Below are 22,417 nucleotides of genomic sequence, written 5' to 3'. Positions count from 1 at the left end.
GAAATAATAATGCAAGAGAAAACTTGCCACCACACAGTGAGAGAGTTATCTTATCTCTCCATTCCGTAGGTTATCTCCTCTGTAGTTATTTTCACATTCAGTTAATTAACAGCCTGTCTAACTTTAGAATTCTGGAGTTATCTTAAGGATCGAAGAGTTAACTTAACCACTTCAGCCCTCAGTCGTTTTCACTTTACCCACGTATTGTATTGGTCCATTTGTCCCAGTTATTACACTGTTTAAATTATGTCCCTATCACAATGTATGGCGACAATATTTTATTTGTAAATAAAAGTGCATTTTTTCCGTTTTGCATCCATCAATATTTACAAGCTTATAATTTAAAAAAAATAGAAATATTTCATCATTACATAGATATTTAAAAAGTTTAGACCCTTAGGTAAATATCTGTGCTTTTTTTATTGTAATTTTTTGTTTATTATTAAACATTTTATTTGGGTATTTTTGGGAGGGTGGGATGTAAATAGTAATTTGTTTAATGTAAATATATGTTTATTTTTTAATTGTAGATGTTTTACTTTTTGGCCACAAGATGGCAACCTTAGGTTTGTTTACATGACGTCACTCTAAGCGTAACATGTACGTTTAGAGAGGGACGTAGGAGGCAGAAAAAGCATGGCTTCCGAGAGAAGCGGTCGCTTTTTCTGCAGGGGAGAGGAATCAGTGATCGGGCACCATGGCCAGATTTATTGATTCCTGGGCTAACGATCCGCGGCCGGGTGCACACGCGCGATCGGCCGTGGGAACACACATGGCCTCCTGGACGTAGCTACTACGTCCAGGAGGTGAAAGTGGTTAAAGACAGAAGCGTTAACTTTAGGTTTGCCTGAGGTAAAATGTTTCCTGAATACTACATGCCTCATCACCATGGTGATAACTCTAGAAACGTTATTAAAGACTGGCGATAAGCTTAGTGAATTGAAGCCATTATCATTGTACCGATATTCCTATGGGGCGTTCACATTTGGGGCTTGATTCACAAAAGTGTGATAACACTTATCACGCCCGCGCTAGCACGTTATAACGCAAGTAATGGTTTTTGCACGCAAACACGAATTTTCATGCACAAATTTGTGTTAACACACAAAAACATTAGCATTTTCATGCGAAAATTCATGTTTGCGCTCAAAAAACATTACACGTTTTAATGTGTGCAAAACACTAACGCAGGCGTGATAAGCATTTTCACGCTTTTGTGAATCAAGCCCTTAGTGCGGTGGGTACTAAGGAAGTGACACACAGCTTACTGTTTAGGGCCTGGAACCCACTAGCAGAACTTTTCTAAACACTTGAGATTTGAAAAACTCTTGCTAATGTAACGCCATGGGATATTTTTTGAAAATCACAACCCTCAAGTGGGATCATACATTAGCAAGAGCTTTTCAAATCACAAGCGCTCAGAAAAGTACTGCTAGTGGGCCCCAGCCTTACAGGGAAATGCATTCATTTACAGGAGCGAGGCATATGCCTCATCACTGTATTGTTGCAATGCAACTGTATAGCGTGACTTTTTGGCTCCGTTAAGATCTGATCACAACACAACGCAACTTGGGCCTCATGCACATTACAAGCGATCCGATTTGGACACGATTTTACATGAAATTCCAATTTGCATTTTTTTATTGGTACTGCAGGCTGCTGTTCTCTTGTGTTGACAGCATCCAGGGAAAATCAGAATCGCAATTCAGAAACGGAAATCAGATTTGCCGTGTGCAAGAGGCCTTAAAGCATGAAAGGGAACTTTAAGTTGTCAATCTAGTGCAGAGATACGAAAACATAGACTTCTGTCAATGAACCTCTTATTGAACTCATAGAGGGGTGGGAAAGTCAGGTTCTTTGATTACATATTTTAAAAAGAAGCGAGCTGTGCTATTGAACTGAAAGAATCTTTGCTTCTGTGTATAAGCTGCGTGCTCTTTTTCCTTTATTAATTTATTAGCCTTCTAACCCAATAGTGTAACGTCCACCCGTGCAATCGCCCTTGCTGCAGAGTTACCTCTGGCGAGCTCACTGGTTGTCGAGTCTACTACATCCGGTAAGTTATGGAAGCCCGCGGCAAGCAATCTAGCTCTAACGGACGGCGCCAAGGGAAAGCTGCCCACCTCGCGCTGCATGCCATTCACCGCACTCTGCAATCACCTGGGCGCCAATTTCTGAAACCACGCCCCCTACGCTTGTTTCCCTGTGCCGCCAATAGCAGGCATCGCTGTCACAGGATTGGAAACTGCACAATAATTATACGCATAGTAACGCACTTGTTTAATCTGAGTAGCAGTTGCGGTCTGAAATCAGAAAGCCAAAATATTCTTTATAACGAAAGCCACGCAGGGCGTACTTTCCGCGGGAGTCCGAAGTCTTCGGTAAGATGGCCGACACAGCGGATAATAAGGAGACTCAGAAAAATTCACATGACAGATGACGGAATTTGTTTATAATGTAGGTGTGCGCCGTCGCCATCTTCAGGCAGTTAGTGGTGTATTCAGCTTACTTAGAGGTAACGTGGTGATTGCCTTGAGGTAATATTATTACAGGGAGAAAGCAGATCGTCAGCTCTTTTGAGGAGAATAGATTTTCAGGGTGTTCTGTTATGTGCTGTACAAAATGTCATCGTAATATAAATGCCATTTAATGACAGGAGTAAAGTAATGGCTGGAGAAGAGAAGAGTAAATTAATTAGATTATAGATACTGCAACTAGTATCTAGCAGTAGACTTGAATTGTGGAGTAGCTGTAGCCAAACTTCAGTAATTGCCCAGCAACTGAAGGTTTTTCAGGACTCAGGAGGGAGTTGTTCCAGATGAATTTATGTTGGTAACATCTAGAGACTGGTCACAATAAAACAAGGTATTTAAGGATTTCACTACGATTCCGATCGCTATCTGATTGCAAAATGCTAGGTACTTACTGGACTAATGGAAACCACACGGATGTTTCTAGCACTGCGATGCATTTGTAATGTGATTTTTCCCGATTGGTATTGATGTGCCTGCTTCATTTTTAGTGTGCTTGAGCTCCTATACAAAATCCCATAGCAGTCATGCCGTTACGCGATTTTCTTTAGCAATTCAAAACGTTTTCTCACCTGTGCTGTTATAGTGGCCTTGATTTACTAAGGTTCTCAAAAATTGAAGAACTTGAATGACCTAGAAAGTAGCTTAGGCTTATTAAAAATTATTTGCAACTAGGATGTAAAGTACAGTACCTTATAGACTTGCGTATAAGCTGAGGTACACACTATTCTCCCAGAAACCAGGAAAAAGTGATTGACTCATATAAGCTCCATCCCCAATATAAATAGCCAGATGTGCTGTTAGTATGAGGCATCCCCCCTACTTAGTATAAATATCCAGATGTGCCCCTTGTATAAGGCAGCCCCCCTCCCCATAGCCACACATGCCCCTGTATTAGACAGCGCTCTTCCTCATAGCCATGTGCTCCCAATATAAAGGTGCCCCCCATAGCCAGATGTGCCCCCTGTATTAGGCAGCCAACCATTTCTAGGTGTGTCCCCTTTATTGGGCAGCCAGATGTGCCCCCTCTATTAGGCATTCCTCCATAGCCAGATGTACCCCCTCTATTAGGCATTCCTCCATAGCCAGATGTGCCCCCTGTATTAGTTACACCCCCCACACACAGCCAGATGTGCCCCATGTATTAGGCAGCCCCCATTATCAGATGTCCCCCCCCCCCATAGCTAGATGTGCCCCAGTATTAAGCAGCCTACCACAACATGCAGTAAAGCCCCCCCCCCCCCCACACACACACACACATGCAGCAGTGGCTCACCTGCCAGCGCCAGGGATCCTTCCTTTCTGTCACACTCGCTTTGTCTCAGGACGCCACTAGAGCACATCATAGAAATGAGACAAGTCACACAGGTTAAAGACACTGTTGCAAGTAAAGATCTGCACTCAGACAATTTTGCAGCAACCTAAAGTGTACTTACTGGAACTGATTTGAGAGACCACTGGGCGCAGCTGATAGCCGCTACCTCCAACTGTGGGTACCCCTACACCCACAAATAACACACTAAGTTAGATCTGTGACATATAGCGCTCCCCATTTTTTATATACAGTGGTTTGCAAAAGTATTCAGCCCCCTTGAAGTTTTCCACATTTTGTCATATTACTGCCACAAACATGAATCAATTTTATTGGAATTCCACGTGAAAGACCAATACAAAGCAGTGTTCTCCCCAGAAATTTTTTCCAGCCGGGTGGTATGAAAAAGTAGCCGGGTGGTGGAAGGTTAGGTCAGGTGCCACTAGGTGGGGAATTGCATGCCTTCCCCCCCCCCCCCCCCCACCAATAAATTGACAGGCTAGGCTCTGTCTTTTGTACTGGAGTCTCTTAAAGGGATACTTAACTGAAGAAAAATTAGACTAGTTACTTACCTGGGGCTTCTTCTAGCCCCCTAAAGTCCTCCTGCTCCATTATCGCCATTCCACACTGCTCTGTTCCTTAGCCCCGCAGCTCCTTGATCATGCTCCTGTGACCAGGAGTGTTTTGCCCGCAATTTTTAGTTACTGCGCAAGTGCAAAATGCTACCGGTCACGGGAATGTGAAAGGGGAGGCGAGTGACATGTGGCTGCGCATGCAGCGTTCAGAGAGGAACACAGCGTGCAGAATGACTGCAAGGGAGAAGAACAACTAAAGGGGCTGGAAAAAGCCTCATGTAAGTAACTGGGCATTTTTCCTTCACATACACTTTAAACAAGGCTGCTGTCTCTCTGTACATATAAATTGGTTTTAATTTCAGCCTTGGCTGCATGAAGATCACATGACATGATTAAAAACTGTGTACTTTAAAAACAAATGTACCTGGCCAGGATATGCACGCTTTTATCTATATAGGGACCAGATCTGGTTACCTGCAAGGTGTAATCGCCCAGCCGCAGCCTAATGCAGAAAACACAGAGCAAACCAAGATCTATTTGTCCTCTCCACCACCTGAACACCAGACACACCGTGTTATAATAACATCAACTGGCTTCCCTGGGAGCACTATGTCGATTAACTGCACATTAATTCCGTGGGCATTTTTCCTTTAACAGTTATTGTCCTTTAAAATTTTAGCTACCCTTCTGCTGAATGAAACTAGCAGCTTTTTCTATATACATGGGTGGTACCAGAGTGGAAAAGAGGATTTCTGGGCCACATCAGAAATCCCTCTTACACCATCCATGTATATAGGTAACATGGAAAAAAATCTTGATAGTTTCATTTTCAAATCTACAGATTGCACCTGGCAGCTGGTTGTAATGTGACACTGTCACTCACACAGGATATTGCTGGCTGTGGCTGTAAAGGGGCCAGGGCGTCTCTCACTGATCACTCTGTGCCTCTGTCTGCCCTTGCCATGGGTGAGTCTGTGGCCATCTGTAGACTGGCTCACTACCCTACCCTCCCCCCCCCCCCCCCCCAAACTGCAACTCCTTCACACCAGTGACACTCACTTCGTGCATCAATCAGGGCTGGGGGAGGCAGTGGCAGGACTGGAGAATTGTGGGGTCAAAGGGTCAAGCATCATACAGTTCTGGCTGGCGGGGACTGAGTTAGAGGCCCCCCTCCTCCATTAGTAGTAGCCAGCAAGATTACACACATACAGGCTGCTGCCACGCAGACGTCCGTCTGAACCAGCCCTTATCTGAGTACATGGAGAGGAGGAGGACAGCGTCTGCAGGACCTTCCGAGAGCCGCGCTTTCCTCTCTTCAGAGCTCATATCAGCTGCGTGACGTTTCCTGCATTCCCCGCCCCTCCACACAACTGTCGGGAGCTGAGGAGGAGGGCAGAGATAGCGTCTCTGAGTGACAGCGGCTGGCTGCACTGATACAGCTAACGCTGATCACTAATAAATGCACAGAACTGGGATAATTTACCCGGGCGCTCAGAGGACATCAGCCGGGCGGCGCGCCCTGGTAAATGGCTCTGGGGAGAAATCTGCAAAGTGGTATACACGTGAGAAGTGGAACGAAAAGCATACATGATTCCAAACATTAAAAAAAAAAAAAAAACCTGCAAAGTGGGGTGTGCATAATTATTCAGCCCCCTGAGCCAATACTTTGTAGAACCACCTTTTGCTGCAATTACAGCTGCCAGTCTTTTAGGGTATGTCTCTACCAGCGTTGCACATCTAGAGACTGAAATGGTTGCCCATTCTTCTTTGCAAAACAGCTCCAGCTCAGTCAAATTAGATGGGCAGCGTTTGTGAACAGCAGTTTTCAGAGCTTGCCACAGCTTCTCAATTGGATTTAGATCTGGACTTTGACTGGGCCATTCTAACACATGGATATGTTTTGTTTTAAACTATTCCATTGTTGCCATGACTTTATGTTTAGGGTCGTTGTCCTGCTGGAAGGTGAACCTCCGCCCCAGTCTCAAGTCTTTTGCAGACTCCAAGAGGTTTTCTTCCAAGATTGCCCTGTATTTGGCTCCATCCATCTTCCCATCAACTCTGACCAGCTTCCCTGTCCCTGCTGAAGAGAAGCACCCCAGAGCATGATGCTGCCACCACCATATTTAACAGTGGGGATGGTGTGTTCAGTGTGATGTGCAGTATTAGTTTTCCGCCACACATAGCGTTTTGCATTTTGGCCAAAAAGTTCCATTTTGGTCTCATCTGACAAGAGCACCTTCTTCCACATTCTTCAAATATATAAGATAGCGCTCAACTGTGCTCTTCTGTCCACCACCATTCACCCTGTGAGGGAATAGACTTACCCCGCAAATTTGACCACTGTCAGACTGGTCAATAAGCGTCCAGCAATGTGCGTTTCCAGCACTATAGGGTTGCCAACCTCTCTCACTGTACTGGAGTCCTGGATGGTGTATCCAAATGGATGCGTACCTCACATGAAAAAAGATGCTCCCATAGCGTAATTCAGTTTAAGAAGATGCAGTTTTATTATTAAAATACACTCACAATGTGGTTGCAGGTAGTAGAGCTTAGAGTTTAAGTGGGCTCTCCCCCGTTGTCTCCCGGGCAGGGCAGAAGATGAGGTCCCGCTCTCGCCGCTTTCAGGGCTGTGGAGTCTGAGTCGTGGAGTCAGAGCAATTTTGGGTGCCTGGAGTCGGAGTCGGGAAAAAATGCACCGACTCCGACTCCTAATGAATTTGTAACTGTAATTAAAATAGAAAATATGATAAAATGTTCTATTTCTCAGATAATAGTCATTAAAAATAATGTATATATACAGTATATATACAGTAATAGCTGTGCTCAGTCCACAAAAATGAAATAAACCAATCAAAATTAGTTACTTGTGCTGCTTCAATAAAGCAGTCCCCGTATTTTTAAAGTCAGATATACATATCTGATTGTGACTGTATATATGATGTGTACACAGGAATCTCTTATATATACTAAGTAACGTCTATGCTGTAAGAATAAAGCCTGATGTGTAACCGTGTCACTAATAGAGATGGTCAATGAGATGGAAATAATTCTGCATTGATGCTGATTTATGCAAATGTATGCACTCTCTTTGCTCATGAAATCAAATAATTTGATATGTTGTTAAAATTTGGTTTGGTGACTATAAATTAAAGAATTAAAGGGTACCTGAGACAGATGAAAAGAAAAGTGTTATACATACCTAGGGCTTCTTCCAGCCCCCTTCAGGCCAATCAGTCCCTCGCTGTCCTCCTCCACCACCTGGATCTTCTGCTATGAGTCCTGGTAATTCAGCCAGTCAGCACAGTCTGGCTACGTGCCACTTCCACAGCCAGGAGCATACTGCACCTGCGCAATAGTGCTGCGCAGGTGTAGTATGCTCCCGGCGGCGGAGTGTGTGCATACGCACTACACCAGACTGGCTCAAGTACCTGGACTCGTAGCAGAAGATCCAGGTGGCGGAGGAGGACAGCGAGGGACTGATTCGTCTGAATGGGGCTGGAGGAAGCCCCAGGTATGTATAAAACTTTAATTTCATCTGTCTCAGGTTTACTTTGTTACACAGTAGTACTATACTCTACATATGCACTCCCCACAGAGATGCAGGGAATCCACTGAGAATGTTGTGCACATTGAACAGAGAGGTGTTGTCTGTCACCCATAAACCTTGTCCAGATTGTGCATGAAGAATGTGTAATAGAGGAAGAATCTCCTTATTCCCCTGCAGAGTACCTGCACATCACTCTTACATGTACCCACAGTTACATTGCCTAGGGCCTGCTAGATGTTCTTTGTTCCGGTCTGTACCTTTTACAAGTACTCTTACCAAGGACTAGTTTTAGTCTAAAGGGAATAAATATGGCAGTCTACATATCCTTCTCACTTCAGTTGTCTTGTAAAATTCCTAAGCGTTGGCAGTTAAGAGACGAATTTCACGTTACATACTGTTAATCAACAAAATTGTAATATGCAAATTAGAGGAGTCGGAGTCAGTGAAATACTAAACTGAGGAGTCGGAGGATTTTTGGACCGACTCCACAGCCCTGGCCGCTTTTCTCCTGAACCGGCACGAAAGTTCCTGTACGTCTGGTAAGCTCCACCCGACGCGGTTCGTCACTCCGAGTGACTCATCCTGCACTAGCCTGCCATGGCTGATATAGAAGCGCACCTGTATTGAAACACTTTATCTGAGCACACTTAAAGTGGACCTGTTTTTAGAGTTTTAACTGTTATAGCTTTTTTGGACTTTTATTGATTTTATTTAGGTCTTATTATTAATCTTAGGTTGTATCACTGTAGCCGCTACAGTGTAGCGCTTTCAAAATATTGTGTGACCTTCTTCCACATGTTTGCTGTGTCCCCCACATGGCTTGTGGCAAACTGCAAATGGGACTTCTTATGCTTTTCTGTTAACAATGGCTTTCTTCTTGCCACTCTTCCATAAAGGCCAACTTTGGGCAGTGCATGACTAATAGTTGTCCTATGGACAGATTCCCCCACCTGAGCTGTAGATCTCTGCAGCTCGTCCAGAGTCACCATGGGCCTCTTGGCTGCATTTCTGATCAGTGTTCCTTGTTTGGCCTGTGAGTTTAGGTGGACGGCCTTGTCTTGGTTGGTTTACAGTTGTGCCATACTCCTTCCATTTCTGAATGATTGCTTGAACAGTGCTCCGTGGGATGTTTAAGGCTTTGGAAATCTTTTTGTAAACTAAGCCTGATTTAAATTTCTCAATAACTTGATCCCTGACCTGTCTGGTGTGTTCTTTGGACTTCACGGTGTTGTTGCTCCCAATATTCCCTTAAAGCGGTATCGTCACCATAAAAATCAAATTTCAACAGCAACTGGTCTGAGTGTATTAACCACTTGAGGACCGTGGGCTTTACCCCCCTTAAGGACCAGGAACTTTTTTCCATTCAGACCTCTGCAGCTTTCACGGTTTATTGGTCGCTCATACAACCTACCACCTAAATGAATTTTGGCTCCTTTTCTTGTCACTAATAAAGCTTTCTTTTGGTGCTATTTGATTGCTGCTGCGATTTTTACTTTTTATTATATTCATCAAAAAAGACATGAATTTTGGCAAAAAAATGATTTTTTTAACTTTCTGTGCTGACATTTTTCAAATAAAGTAAAATTTCTGTATACATGCAGCGTGAAAAATGTGGACAAACATGTTTTTGATTTAAAAAAACCTATTCAGTGTATATTTATTGGTTTGGGTAAAAGTTATAGCGTTTACAAACTATGGTGCAAAAAGTGAATTTTCCCATTTTCAAGTATCTATGACTTTTCTGACCCCCTGTCATGTTTCATGAGGGGCTAGAATTTCAGGATAGTATAAATACCCCCCAAATGACCCCATTTTGGAAAGAAGACATCCCAAAGTATTCACTGAGAGGCATAGTGAGTTCATAGAAGATATTATTTTTTGTCACAAGTAAGCGGAAAATGACACTTTGTGACAAAAAAAAAAAAAGTTTCCATTTCTTCTAACTTGCGACAAAAAAAAAATGAAATCTGCCACGGACTCACCATGCCCCTCTCTGAATACCTTGAAGTGTCTACTTTCCAAAATGGGGTCATTTGTGGGGTGTGTTTACTGTCCTCGCATTTTGGGGGGTGCTAATTTGTAAGCACCCCTGTAAAGCCTAAAGGTGCTTATTGGACTTTGGGCCCCTTAGCGCAGTTAGGCTGCAAAAAAGTGCCACACATGTGGTATTGCCGTACTCAGTAGAAGTAGTATAATGTGTTTTGGGGTGTATTTTTACACATACCGATGCTGGGTGGGAGAAATATCACTCTAAATGACAATTTTTTATTTTTTTTTACACACAATTGTCCATTTACAGAGATCTTTCTCCCACTCAGCATGGGTATGTGTAAAAATACACCCCAAAACACATTGTACTACTTCTTCCGGGTACGGCGATACCACATGTGTGGCACTTTTTTGCACCCTAACTGCGCTAAGGGGCCCAAAGTCCAATGAGTACCTTTAGGATTTCACAGGTCATTTTGAGAAATTTCGTTTCAAGACTACTCCTCACGGTTTAGGGCCCCTAAAATGCCAGGACAGTATAGGAACCCCACAAATGACCCCATTTTAGAAAGAAGACACCCCAAGGTATTCCGTTAGTAGTACGGTGAGTTCATAGAAGATTTTATTTTTTGTCACAAGTTAGCGGAAAATGACACTTTGTGAAAAAAAAAACCAATAAAAATCAATTTCCGCTAACTTGTGACAAAAAATAAAATCTTCTATGAACTCACCGTACTACTAACAGAATACCTTGGGGTGTCTTCTTTCTAAAATGGAGTCATTTGTGGGGTTCCTATACTGTCCTGGCATTTTAGGGGCCCTAAACCGTGAGGAGTAGTCTTGAAACAAAATTTCTCAAAATGACCTGTGAAATCCTAAAAGTGCTCATTGGACTTCGGGCCCCTTAGCGCAGTTAGGGTGCAAAAAAGTGCCACACATGTGGTATCGCCGTACTCGGGAGAAGTAGTACAATGTGTTTTGGGGTGTATTTTTACACATACCCATGCTGGGTGGGAGAAATAACTCTGTAAATGGACAATTGTGTGTACAAAAATCAAAAGATTGTCATTTACAGATGTATTTCTCCCACCCAGCATGGGTATGTGTAAAAATACACCCCAAAACACATTATACTACTTCTCCCGAGTACGGCGATACCACATGTGTGGCACTTTTTTGCACCCTAACTGCGCTAAGGGGCCCAAAGTCCAATGAGTACCTTTTGGATTTCACAGGTCATTTTTGTTTCAAGACTACTCCTCACGGTTTAGGGCCCCTAAAATGCCAGGGCAGTATAGGAACCCCACAAGTGACCCCATTTTAGAAAGAAGACACCCCAAGGTATTCCGTTAGGAGTATGGCGAGTTCATAGAAGATTTAATTTTTTGTCACAAGTTAGTGAAAAATGACACTTTGTGAAAAAAAACCCAATAAAAATCAATTTCCGCTAACTTTTGACAAAAAATAAAATCTTCTTTGAACTCGTCATACACCTAACAGAATACCTTGGGGTGTCTTTTTTCTAAAATGGGGTCACTTGTGGGGTTCCTATACCACCCTGGCATTTTACGGGCCCAAAACCGTGAGTAGTCTGGAAACCAAATGTCTCAAAATGACTGTTCAGGGGTATAAGCATCTGCAAATTTTGATGACAGGTGGTCTATGAGGGGGCGAATTTTGTGGAACCGGTCATAAGCAGGGTGGCCTTTTAGATGACAGGTTGTATTGGGCCTGATCTGATGGATAGGAGTGCTAGGGGGGTGACAGGAGGTGATTGATGGGTGTCTCAGGGGGTGGTTAGAGGGGAAAATAGATGCAATCAATGCACTGGGGAGGTGATCAGAAGGGGGTCTGAGGGGGATCTGAGGGTTTGGCCGAGTGATCTGGAGCCCACACGGGGCAAATTAGGGCCTGATCTGATGGGTAGGTGGGCTAGGGGGTGACAGGAGGTGATTGATGGGTGTCTCAAGGTGTGATTAGAGGGGGGAATAGATGCAAGCAAAGCACTGGCGAGGTGATCAGGGCTGGGGTCTGAGGGTGTGGGCAGGTGATTGAGTGCCCTAGTGGCAGATAGGGGTCTAATCTGATGGGTAGCAGTGACAGGGGGTGATTGATGGGTAATTAGTGGGTGTTTAGGGTAGAGAACAGATGTAAACACTGCACTTGGAAGGTGATCTGACGTCGGATCTGCGGGCGATCTATTGGTGTGGGTGGGTGATCAGATTGCCCGCAAGGGGCAGGTTAGGGGCTGATTGATGGGTGGCAGTGACAGGGGGTGATTGATGGGTGGCAGTGACAGGGGGTGATTGACGGGTGATTGACAGGTGATCAGTGGGTGATTACAGGGAAGCACAGATGTAAATATTGCACTGGCGAATTGATAAGGCGGGGGGGTCTGAGGGCAATCTGAGCGTGTAGGCGGGTGATTGGGTGCCCGCAAGGGGCAGATTAGGGTCTGATCTGATGGGTAACAGTGACAGGTGGTGATAGGGGGTGATTGATGGGTGATTGATGGGTAATTAGTGGGTGTTTAGGGTAGATAACAGATGTAAACACTGCACTTGGGAGGTGATCTGACGTCGGATCTGCGGGCGATCTATTGGTGTGGGTGGGTGATCAGATTGCCCACAAGGGGCAGGTTAGCGGCTGATTGATGGGTGGCAGTGACAGGGGGTGATTGATGGGTGGCAGTGACAGGGGGTGATTGATGGGTGATTGACAGGTGATCAGTGGGTTATTACAGGGAAGCACAGATGTAAATTTTGCACTGGCGAATTGATAAGGGGGGTCTGATGGCAATCTGAGCGTGTAGGCGGGTGATTGGGTGCCCGCAAGGGGCAGATTAGGGTCTGATCTGATGGGTAACAGTGACAGGTGGTGATAGGGGGTGATTGATGGGTGATTGATGGGTAATTAGTGGGTGTTTAGGGTAGATAACAGATGTAAACACTGCACTTAGGAGGTGATCTGACGTCGGATCTGCGGGCGATCTATTGGTGTGGGTGGGTGATCAGATTGCCCGCAAAGGGCAGGTTAGGGGCTGATTGATGGGTGGCAGTGACAGGGGGTGATTGATGGGTGATTTACAGGTGATTTACAGGTGATCAGGGGGATAGATGCATACAGTACACAGGGGGGGGGGGGTCTGGGGAGAATCTGAGGGGTGGGGGGTGATCAGGAGGGGGCAGGGGGGGGGGGTAAAAAAAATAGTGTTGACAGATAGTGACGGGGAGTGATTGATGGGTGATTAGGGTGGTGATTGGGTGCAAACAGGGTTCTGGGGGGTGGGCAGGGGGGCGGGGGGGTCTGAGGGGTGCTGTGGGCGATCTGGGGCAGGGGGGGGGTAAAATCTGTGTGCTTGGGTGCGACATAGGGTGGCTGCAGCCTACCCTGGTGGTCCCTCGGACATTGGGACCAGCCCCTGCGATCGCCTCCGGCGATCAGAGATCAGGAGATCCCGTTCAAAGAACGGGATCTCCTGGAGGGCTTCCCCCGTCGCCATGGCGACGGGCGGCATGACGTCATCGACGTCGTGACGTCATTGGGAGTTCCGATCTACCCCTCAGCGCTGCCTGGCACTGATTGGCCAGGCAGCGCACGGGGTCTGAGGGGGGGGGGCTTCACGGCGCGGGGAGCGCCGCGTAATCGGCACAGAGCGGCGGCGATCAGAGGGCACACGCAGCTAGCAAAGTGCTAGCTGCGTGCTGCAAATTTTTTTTTATCAAAATCGGCCCAGCAGGGCCTGAGAAATCCCCCTGTGCGGCATAGCCCGTGCTCAGCACGGGTTTACCGCCAGGGAGGTTAAGCCTCTTTAAAGCGGATAGGATATGAAAAACTAACTATAACAAGTAACTTGTCTATATATCTTATCTAAAGTTAAGATAGTTTACACAGCAACTCTAGCTGCAAACAGCTTTAATAGAATATGATTCTTTCTTCCTGTGATACAATGACAGCAGCCATGTTGTTTGTAAACATTACACAGAAGCAGGCTTATCTGCATCTTGAGCAAAAAAACCTAATCCCCCCCTCCTCCTCTCTTCTCCCCTCTGCCTCTGAAATCTCTGGCTAGTAATACCTCCCCCTCCTCTTGCCCAGGCTGAGCTCCTATGAGCCCTTGCGACTGTCTGAAAGTGCCATGGCTCTCTGAAAACCTGTGTGTGTGGCTTGTTTAGTCTATAGGGAATTAAAGTATTAAAACAAAAACAAAAAAAAGTATTTGGCTTGAGGAATGCTCTATAAACAATAGGAAAGGAACACAATTATGCAATGAGTAAAAGTTCATCTCGGATCCACTTTAAGGCCGCTCGTCCCTCGCCGTCTTCCTGAGTGACTCCTATCTCCTGCAATTCAGCCTGAAAGCCTGGCCGAGTTGCACTTCCTCACGCATCCACGGCGGGGAGCGTTCTGTGCGTACGCAGTACTACGGTGCAGGGTCAGAGCGCTCTCCCAGGGACAGGTGCGTGACGGGAGGATGCCGGGCCGTGCATATGCGATGAAGCGTGACTCGGCCTGGCTATCGGGCTTAATTGCGGGGGACAGGAGCCACCCGGGAAAATGTCGAGGGATGAGCGGCCTCAAGGGGGCTTAAGGAAGCCCCAGATAAGTATGGAACCTGAGGCGCTCAGGTTCCCTTTAAGGATTTATTGTTCCATAAACATACAACATGCCTTCTGACTAGCCGGTGATCCCTTTGTCAAGGCACAGGAAGCTTAGTTTCGAAAGGTTTTTATTTTGTTTGTGGCAAACCACTTAGAAAATAGTATATGACATTAAGAATATTGCATGTCAAACCCACACAGGGGTCATTAAAATTTCTCACAGTAATCCATGTACTAATATGCAAGTCTAATTCATGCAAATTTAACACAGAGATTACAGAAATATGAAAAGGATAAAAAACAATCAAATGACAGATTCTGCTACTAACTCTTGGCAGAATAACAAAGGTTCACACAATGCCCGTTAATGCCAGGCAAGGTAATTCAGGTGGCAGATTCTGCTAATAACACTTGGCAGAGTAATAAGGGTTCACATAATGCCCATTAATGCCAGGCACGGTAATACAAATGGCAGATTCTGCTAATAACACTTGGCAGAGTAATAAGGGTTCACATAATGCCCATTAATGCCAGGCACGGTAATACAAATGGCAGATTCAGCTAATAACACTTGGCAGAGTAATAAGGGTTCACACAATGCCCATTAATGCCAGGCACGGTAATACAGGTGGCAGATTCTGCTAATAACGCTTGGCAGAGTAATAAAGGTTCACATAATGCCCTTTAATGCCAGGCACGGTTATACAAATGGCAGATTCTGTTGCTTACACAATACCTATTAATGCCATGCAGGGTAATACAAGTGGCAGATTCCACTGCTAACACTTGGCAGAGTAATAAAGGTTCACATAATGTCAGGCAGGGTAATACAAATTGCAGATTCTGCTACTAACACTTGGCAAGTTGGCAGAGTAATAAAGATACACACAATGCCCGTTAATGCCAGGCAGGATACATATGGCAGATTTTGCTACTGATCAAAGCCTGGAGTATAGGTTCTGCAACTGGTAGCTTCTGCTACTAATCTAGTGCCTGCAGTGTATGCTTATTTAATGCCTGCAGTACGATCAGTAATGGAGGAAAAAAGATAAATGGCAGCTTCTGCTCACAGATCAAAACTACTAATGCAGGAAAAAATGTCAGCTTCTGCAACTAATTTAATGCCTGCAGTGCTAGTTCACACTAGGGGTGTTTTCGGCCTTTTTTCAAGTGCAGGCGATTATTAAAATCACCCACAGAACGCTTGTGCAATGAATCTCTATGAGAAGGTTCATATCAATGCGGTTCACGCGCTGTGCGTTCAGCAAAGCCGTGCCTGCACCATTTTTGAGGCGATTTTGCCTCAATGGAAGGTATAGGGAAAAATGCAAATGCTCACAAAATCGCTTTGTGCACCAATAGTTTGAGCGTTTTTAAGAATAAATACAAGGGGCTTGATTCACAAAACGGTGCTGTTAGCACACTGTGAAAAGTGTTTTGCGTTTAGAAATTTCGCGTGATAACGGTTATCATGCGCAAAAATTCATGTTCGCGCTTTAACGCGAATTTTTCATGCGTTAACGGTCGCGTTTGCGTGATGAATTTGCGTTATTGCACGAATGCTAACGTTAACTCGCAATTAATCGTTTTTTTTTTGCGTGTTAACAGTCGCATTCGTGCGCTAACACAAATTTATCACGCAAACGCGACCGTTAACGCTTGAAAAATTTGCGTTAACGTGCAAACACGAATTTTTGCACACGATAACGCAAAACACTATTCACAGCGTGCTAACAGTTAGCACCGTTTTGTACTAAATTCGTGTTATCGCACGAATGCGAACGTTAACACACAAAAAATTCAAAAAATGTGTGCGAAACATGCGAAAAGCTGCGCTAACAGCCGTGCTGGCAATTAGCACCGTTTTGTGAATCAAGCCCATTGTATTTATTTTATTTCTGGGTCAAAGAATTCACTTGCTGACTTGCGTCAGGGATTGAATTAGAAAACTGCTTTGGAAAAGCGCTTAGAAACCTTTATTACTCAGCGCGCAGTGGAGTGCCGAAAGGGGAAAAAAGCGCACATAAACACAAAACACTTGTGTTTTTCCGATTTTAGTTGGGAATGAGGCCGCAGTGTGCTAAGAACATGTGCTCAGTGCAGCAATACATGAAACAAATGGCAGCTTCTGCTCAGCCTGTGACTACCCCCTCCTATCAAGCTCACATTCGACTCTATTCATAAAAAATATGTGGTGAAAAAACTCGTGGAGGGAAAATACCACATCGGTATTTTAGACTTCTGGGTGGTAATTCATAAAATGTTGGCAGCTGCGGATATTTCCCACTGTAGGCTAGCGGAAGGCTTGCGGAAACACAAAAGCTGCCTGAGTCCCTCCGTGCGCTGCTCTCTCTGCTGCTTCTTGGGAGGTCTGTCCCATTCACTTGCATGTATTGCGCACTCTTCTCGCTACATCCGAGGAAGCGGTATTTCCCGCCCGCATACCGCTTCCTCTAATATTTATGAATTGACATTTTGTTAGTTTTTCTAGATAAATCTAGAAAAACACAGCATAAGGCGGAAATTTATCGCTCTGCTGGGGAATTGTAACTTTTCATGCGGAAACAGCTTTTATGAATGCCCACTTTGCTAAATGGTCGGGAAAGTCAGCTGTTTTGAGCGGTAAACTGGCGGAAAAGTTTTATGAATAGAGACCATTATGTCCTTCTCCTGCCTCCTATCTGAAGATACTGGCATACAGTGACGCCCATAATTATTTATACCCCTGGCAAATTTTGACTTAAAGTTACTTTTATTCAACGAGCAATTCATTTTTTGATGAGAAATTACATAGGTGTCTCCCGAAAGATAATAAGACGATGGCATTATTGTGTAACAAAAACATTGGTACTTATCCGTTAGCCGGGCGCATCCGGCAGGTGGCACTAATTACTATTCCCCCTCCAGGCCGACATGGATAATAAGGAAAGATGTAACTCTGGTGGAGTTTTGTCGCCACCTAGAGGATGCGCCCGGCTAACGGATAAGTACCAAAACATTTCTCAGCTTTTATATACATTTGAGCAAAAAGTGTCCAAAAGTCCAAAATTATTCATACCCTGCACAAACTGTCACAGTCTGTTCTAAAATCCAAAGTTCTATACCATTCCAAATAGTCCCAGCTGTTCTAAAGCATCCTAATTACCCTGATTAATTGGTAACAGCTGTTTTAATCAATCCAACAGGAGAAAAACTGCAGCTCTTTGCAGTTGGTTTGTTGACAGTCATGACTGAAGGTGCGTACACACATGCGACTATAGTTGTTTGAAACGATCGTTCCCCGATCGTTCCAAACGACGATCGTTTAAAAAGAAGCAACCAACGATCATTAAGTCTAACGACGGACGAGCTAGATCGTTAAAACCGAACAATCTAGCTTGGTGGATTTTTTCCAACGACGATCGTTTGCAAAATTAGTACATCGTTGGAAACGGTCGTTCGTACTAGGCTTGACATGCGCATTTCGCTATTTCTCCATGAAACTTCTCATTTTTATGTGCAAGCGCAATAGTTGCTTTATGTGACGTAACGTTCGTTCTAACGATCAGATCGTTACACACATTTAAAAACTAACTTTACTCAGGTCGTTCTTTCATCAATTAAAAGTTCGTTCATCGTTTACAACGAACGATCGTTGTCGCATGTGTGTACGTAGCATGAGACAAAGGAGCTCAGTGAGGCCCTGTGGCTGCGCATTGTGGCTGCTCACTAGTCAGGAAAGGGCTACAAGGCCATTTCTAAATGTTTTCAAGTTCCAGTGGCTACAGTGCAAAGTATTATTAAAGAATACAAGATGTTCCGCACTGTGGAAAATCTCAGAGGTCATGGTCGGAAGCCAAAAGTGACACCTGTGCTGGCCATGAGGATAGTGAGAAAGGTGAAAAAGAATCCAAGGATCACTACCAAGGCCATCCTGGTGAATCTGGGCTCTGCTGGTGGCAATGTCTCAAGACAGACAATCCAACGGACATTGCACACTGCTGGGTTCCACAAATGCAGACCAAGGAGGATGCCACTTCTCCAGATAAGGCACACAAAAGCTTACTTGGCCTTTGCAAATGCTCATCTGGACAAAGAAGACTTCTGGTCTTCTGTGTTATGGTCAGCTGGAACAAAAATTGAATTGTTTGGTCACAATGATGCTTCCTTCATTTGGCGTAAAAAAGGAGAAGCCTTCAAGAGAACCAGAGACAAAGCACCCTCATGTATTTTACCATATATATCAATGGAAACATGACAGTAAACACATACCCTGCTCTCTGTTTCATTCTTCTCTGCTAAATCTTCCTGTTATCAGCCCTGATAACAATCCTCGACTGAGCATTCAGTCTAGCTTTTCCCGGAATGATTATAGCTGAGTCAGTCTTCTGTGATGTCTTTTCAAGGCCAAGTCTGCCCCCTTGTGGCTCTGCTTTACTGGTATTTATCCTCGAAGCAGCAAAGTAGCACTTCTGCCATATACAGCTATTGCCGGAGTAGCGATCCGCTATCTAGTGGTGAAAATAGAAATAACGTGATTTCTGCAGACCACATTGCAGCAGGATTCCTGCGGGCCACATTGCAAGGTCAGGTGGGCTGGATTTGGCCTGCGGGCCTTGTGTTTGACACGTGCTCTAGGCCGTTTATGTGCCTAAATAAAAGTAACGTGTTGTTTTTGTGGTTGTAAAATACTCCTACTAGGAACAGCGACAGGAAGGGTCCTAAAATAATGTAGTAGACGTGGTAATAAGGTAATTTTTACTGAGATCACTCTCCCTGAGAAAGATTATGGTGACTTATGCCAAGTAAAGAGGTCAGTGTTCTCTCCCCAAAAAATTTCCAGGCGGTTGGCATGAAAAAGTAGCCGGGTGGCATGAAAAAGTAGCCGGGTGGGGAGTGATGAGAGAATGCAGGGCCGGTGCTTCTGTGCACAACTCTGCTTACAGCATAGAAGGAGGTGAGCAGTGGTCACCAGAACTAGCCGGGTGGAGCACCCGGCAAAAAGAGCCTGGGGAGAACACTGGAGGTCTTGGGAAAGCTTTTTAAGTAGGGGAGGGTAATTAATGAAGTATAGATCTTAACTTGTAGAAAGGATCTCTGCGTTTGTGTCGCCGCAGTGAAATCTGGAAAAAGCACAAGTTGGCTGTTGTCCAGAAGTAAATCTGCTACTTTTCGGGCTGCAGCATCCCGATCCCTGTAGTTATGTATGCGGAATATAAGTGGGCGAGGTGGAGAACCTGGAGGGCCACGTCTCACAGGCATCCTGTGGACCCTCTCGATGACAAACAGTGGTGAGGATGTTGTACATGATTGCTGCTGGCAGGGGCACAGCACAGACATCTTTATGCAGGACAGCAGAAATTCAATTAGGTAATCTCCAGACAGCATATGACGACCCCCTTGTCATAGGCTGCCTGGAGATTACCCGGGGGGGGGGGGTACTCGGAGGGAAGGGGATGGCACAGCCTCACCCAGCTGCCTCGCTTATAAGCCGGGGGGGGGGGGGTTGTTGCGGGGGGTTTTTGTGCTGAAAAATGCAGGGCTGTAGAGTCGGTCCAAAAATCCGCCGACTCCGGCTCCGACTCCTCAGTTTAGGATTCCACCGACTCCGACTCCTCGACTCCGACTCCTCTAATTTGCATATTACAATTTTGTTGATTAAAAGTATGTAACATGAAATTCGTCTCTTAACTGCCAACGCTTAGGAATTTTACAAGACAACTGAAGTGAGAAGGATATGTAGACTACTATATTTATTCCCTTTAGACTAAAACTAGTCCTTGGTAAGAGTACTTGTAAAAGGTACAAACCGGAACAAAGAACATCTATCAGGCCCTAGGCAATGTAAGTGTGGGTACATGTAAGAATGATGTGCAGGTACTCTGCAGGGGAATGAGGAGATTCTTCCTCTATTACACATTCTTCATGCACAATCTGAACAAGGTTTATGGGTGACAGACAACACCTCTGTGTTCAATGTGCACAGCATTCTCAGTGGATTCCCTGCAGCTCTGTGGGGAGTGCATATGTAGAGTATAGTACTACTGTGTAACAAAGTAAACCTGAGACAGATGAAATTAAAGTTTTATACATACCTGGGGCTTCCTCCAGCCGCCTTCAGGATAATCAGTCCCTCGTTGTCCTCCTCCACCACCTGGATCTTCTACTATGAGTCCAGGTACTTGAGCCAGTCGGGCGTAGTGCGCATGCACACACTTCGCCGCCAGGAGCATACTACACCTGTGCAGCACTATTGCGCAGGTGCAGAATGTTCCTGGCTGTGGGAGCGGCATGCGGCCGGACAGCGCTGACTGGCTGAATTACCAGGACTCATAGCAGAAGATCCGGGTGGTGGAGGACAGCGAGGGACTGATTAGCCTGAAGGGGGCTGGAGGAAGCCCCAGGTATGTATAAAACTTTACTTTTCATCCGTCTCAGGTACCCTTTAATTTGTAGTCACCAAACCAAATTTTAACAACATATCAAATTATTTGATTTCATCAGCAAAGGGAGTGCATATATTTGCATAAATCAGCATCAGTGCAGAATTATTTCCATCTCATTGACCATCTCTATTAGTGACACAGCTATACATCAGGCTTTATTCTTACAGCATAGATGTTATTTAGTATATATGTTACGGCCAGAACCCGAAGTTTGGCCAGAACTAGAAGTGGCCGGCCACTTCGGGTTCTGGCCGGCCAATGCGCGAACTGGCCGCTGCGCTGCGGCCAATGTGAGAAATGAAACAATTCCTGTAAGGTTAATGTGATGTTGTGACCGCAGCGCAGCGGGCAAATGTATCACACATCTTTACTTTATTCAATGGCATTAAGCCGCCCGGCTTTTTCCTCTGCCTCTCTCTCCTCCCCCCCGCCTCTCTCTCCCCTTCTCTTATGGGCACAGCCGGGCGGGGACACGCGTGTCCAGGAGAGTCGTTCCTCGCGGCAGGAGAGCAGAGCGGGGAGGCTGCAGACATTGCTTCTGCCAGCACCCGCTCTGCAAGAACGGCAGGATTCCCCTGCCGCGACGAACGACTCCGGAGGGACACGCGTGTCCCCGCCCGGCTGTGCCCATAAGAGAAGGAGAGAGAGAGGCGGGGGGAGGAGAGAGAGGCAGAGGAAAAAGCCGGGCGGCTTAATGCCATTGAATAAAGTAAAGATGTGTGATACATTTTGCCCTGCTGCGCTGCGGCCACAACATCACATTAACCTTACAGGAATTGTTTCATTTCTCACATTGGCCGCAGCGCAGCGGCCAGTTCGCGCATTGGCCAGCCAGAACCCGAAGTGGCCGGCCACTTCTAGTTCTGGCCAAACTTCGGGTTCTGGCCGTAACATATATAAGAGATTCCTGTGTACACATCATATATACAGTCACAATCAGATATGTATATCTGACCTTAAAAATACGGGGACTGCTTTATTGAAGCAGCACAAGTAACTAATTTCGATTGGTTTATTTCATTTTTGTGAACTAAGCACAGCTATTACTGTATATATACCGTATATATACATTATTTTTAATGACTATTATCTGAGAAATAGAACATTTTATCATATTTTCTATTTTAATTACAGTTACAAATTCAATAGGAGTCAGAGTCGGAGTCGGTGCATTTTTTCCCGACTCCGACTCCAGGCACCCAAAATTGCCCGACTCCACGACTCCGACTCCACGACTCCACAGCCCTGGAAAAATGTGCTTATACGTGAGTATATACTAGGCCTGAACGATTTTAGGAAAATATTGAATTGCACGATTTCTGGCAGAAATTGCGATTTCGATTTGATTCACGATTTTCAATACACAACGAAGGATCAGCACACCGATGGTGAGTATAAGTGCCCCAGTATAGGTAGCCATGCATAGGTGCCCCCAGT

At 45.2% G+C, this 22,417-nt stretch overlaps 2 protein-coding genes across 9 annotated transcripts in view; one reads left to right on the top strand and one right to left on the bottom strand.

The window, feature by feature from the left end:
• Positions 1 to 2,178, bottom strand: part of RAD51C (RAD51 paralog C) — a 113,647-nt gene extending 111,469 nt beyond the window's left edge. The window contains exon 1 of one of the 2 annotated variants that reach the window (XM_068268635.1): positions 2,018 to 2,178. In XM_068268635.1, the coding sequence (XP_068124736.1) occupies positions 2,018 to 2,135 (118 nt within the window). In that variant the 5' untranslated portion in view covers positions 2,136 to 2,178. The remainder of the gene's footprint in view (positions 1 to 2,017) is intronic. The other variant, XM_068268636.1, reaches the window with a different exon arrangement.
• TEX14 (testis expressed 14, intercellular bridge forming factor) overlaps positions 2,140 to 22,417 on the top strand; it is a 477,154-nt gene continuing 456,876 nt past the window's right edge. For 2 of the 7 annotated variants that reach the window (XM_068268633.1, XM_068268625.1), the window contains exon 1: positions 2,140 to 2,381. The gene's annotated coding sequence lies outside the window, so the exon portion shown is untranslated. Of the gene's footprint in view, positions 2,538 to 2,562; positions 2,866 to 22,417 lie in introns of those variants that run through there. The other 5 variants (XM_068268631.1, XM_068268626.1, XM_068268628.1 and 2 more) reach the window with 5 other exon arrangements.

Source organism: Hyperolius riggenbachi, chromosome 2 (assembly GCF_040937935.1).
Source record: "Hyperolius riggenbachi isolate aHypRig1 chromosome 2, aHypRig1.pri, whole genome shotgun sequence".
In the NCBI taxonomy this organism is placed as follows: Eukaryota; Metazoa; Chordata; class Amphibia; order Anura; family Hyperoliidae; genus Hyperolius; species Hyperolius riggenbachi.
Note: the sequence above shows the minus strand (reverse complement) of the source record. Positions and strands in the feature narration are given on the sequence as shown.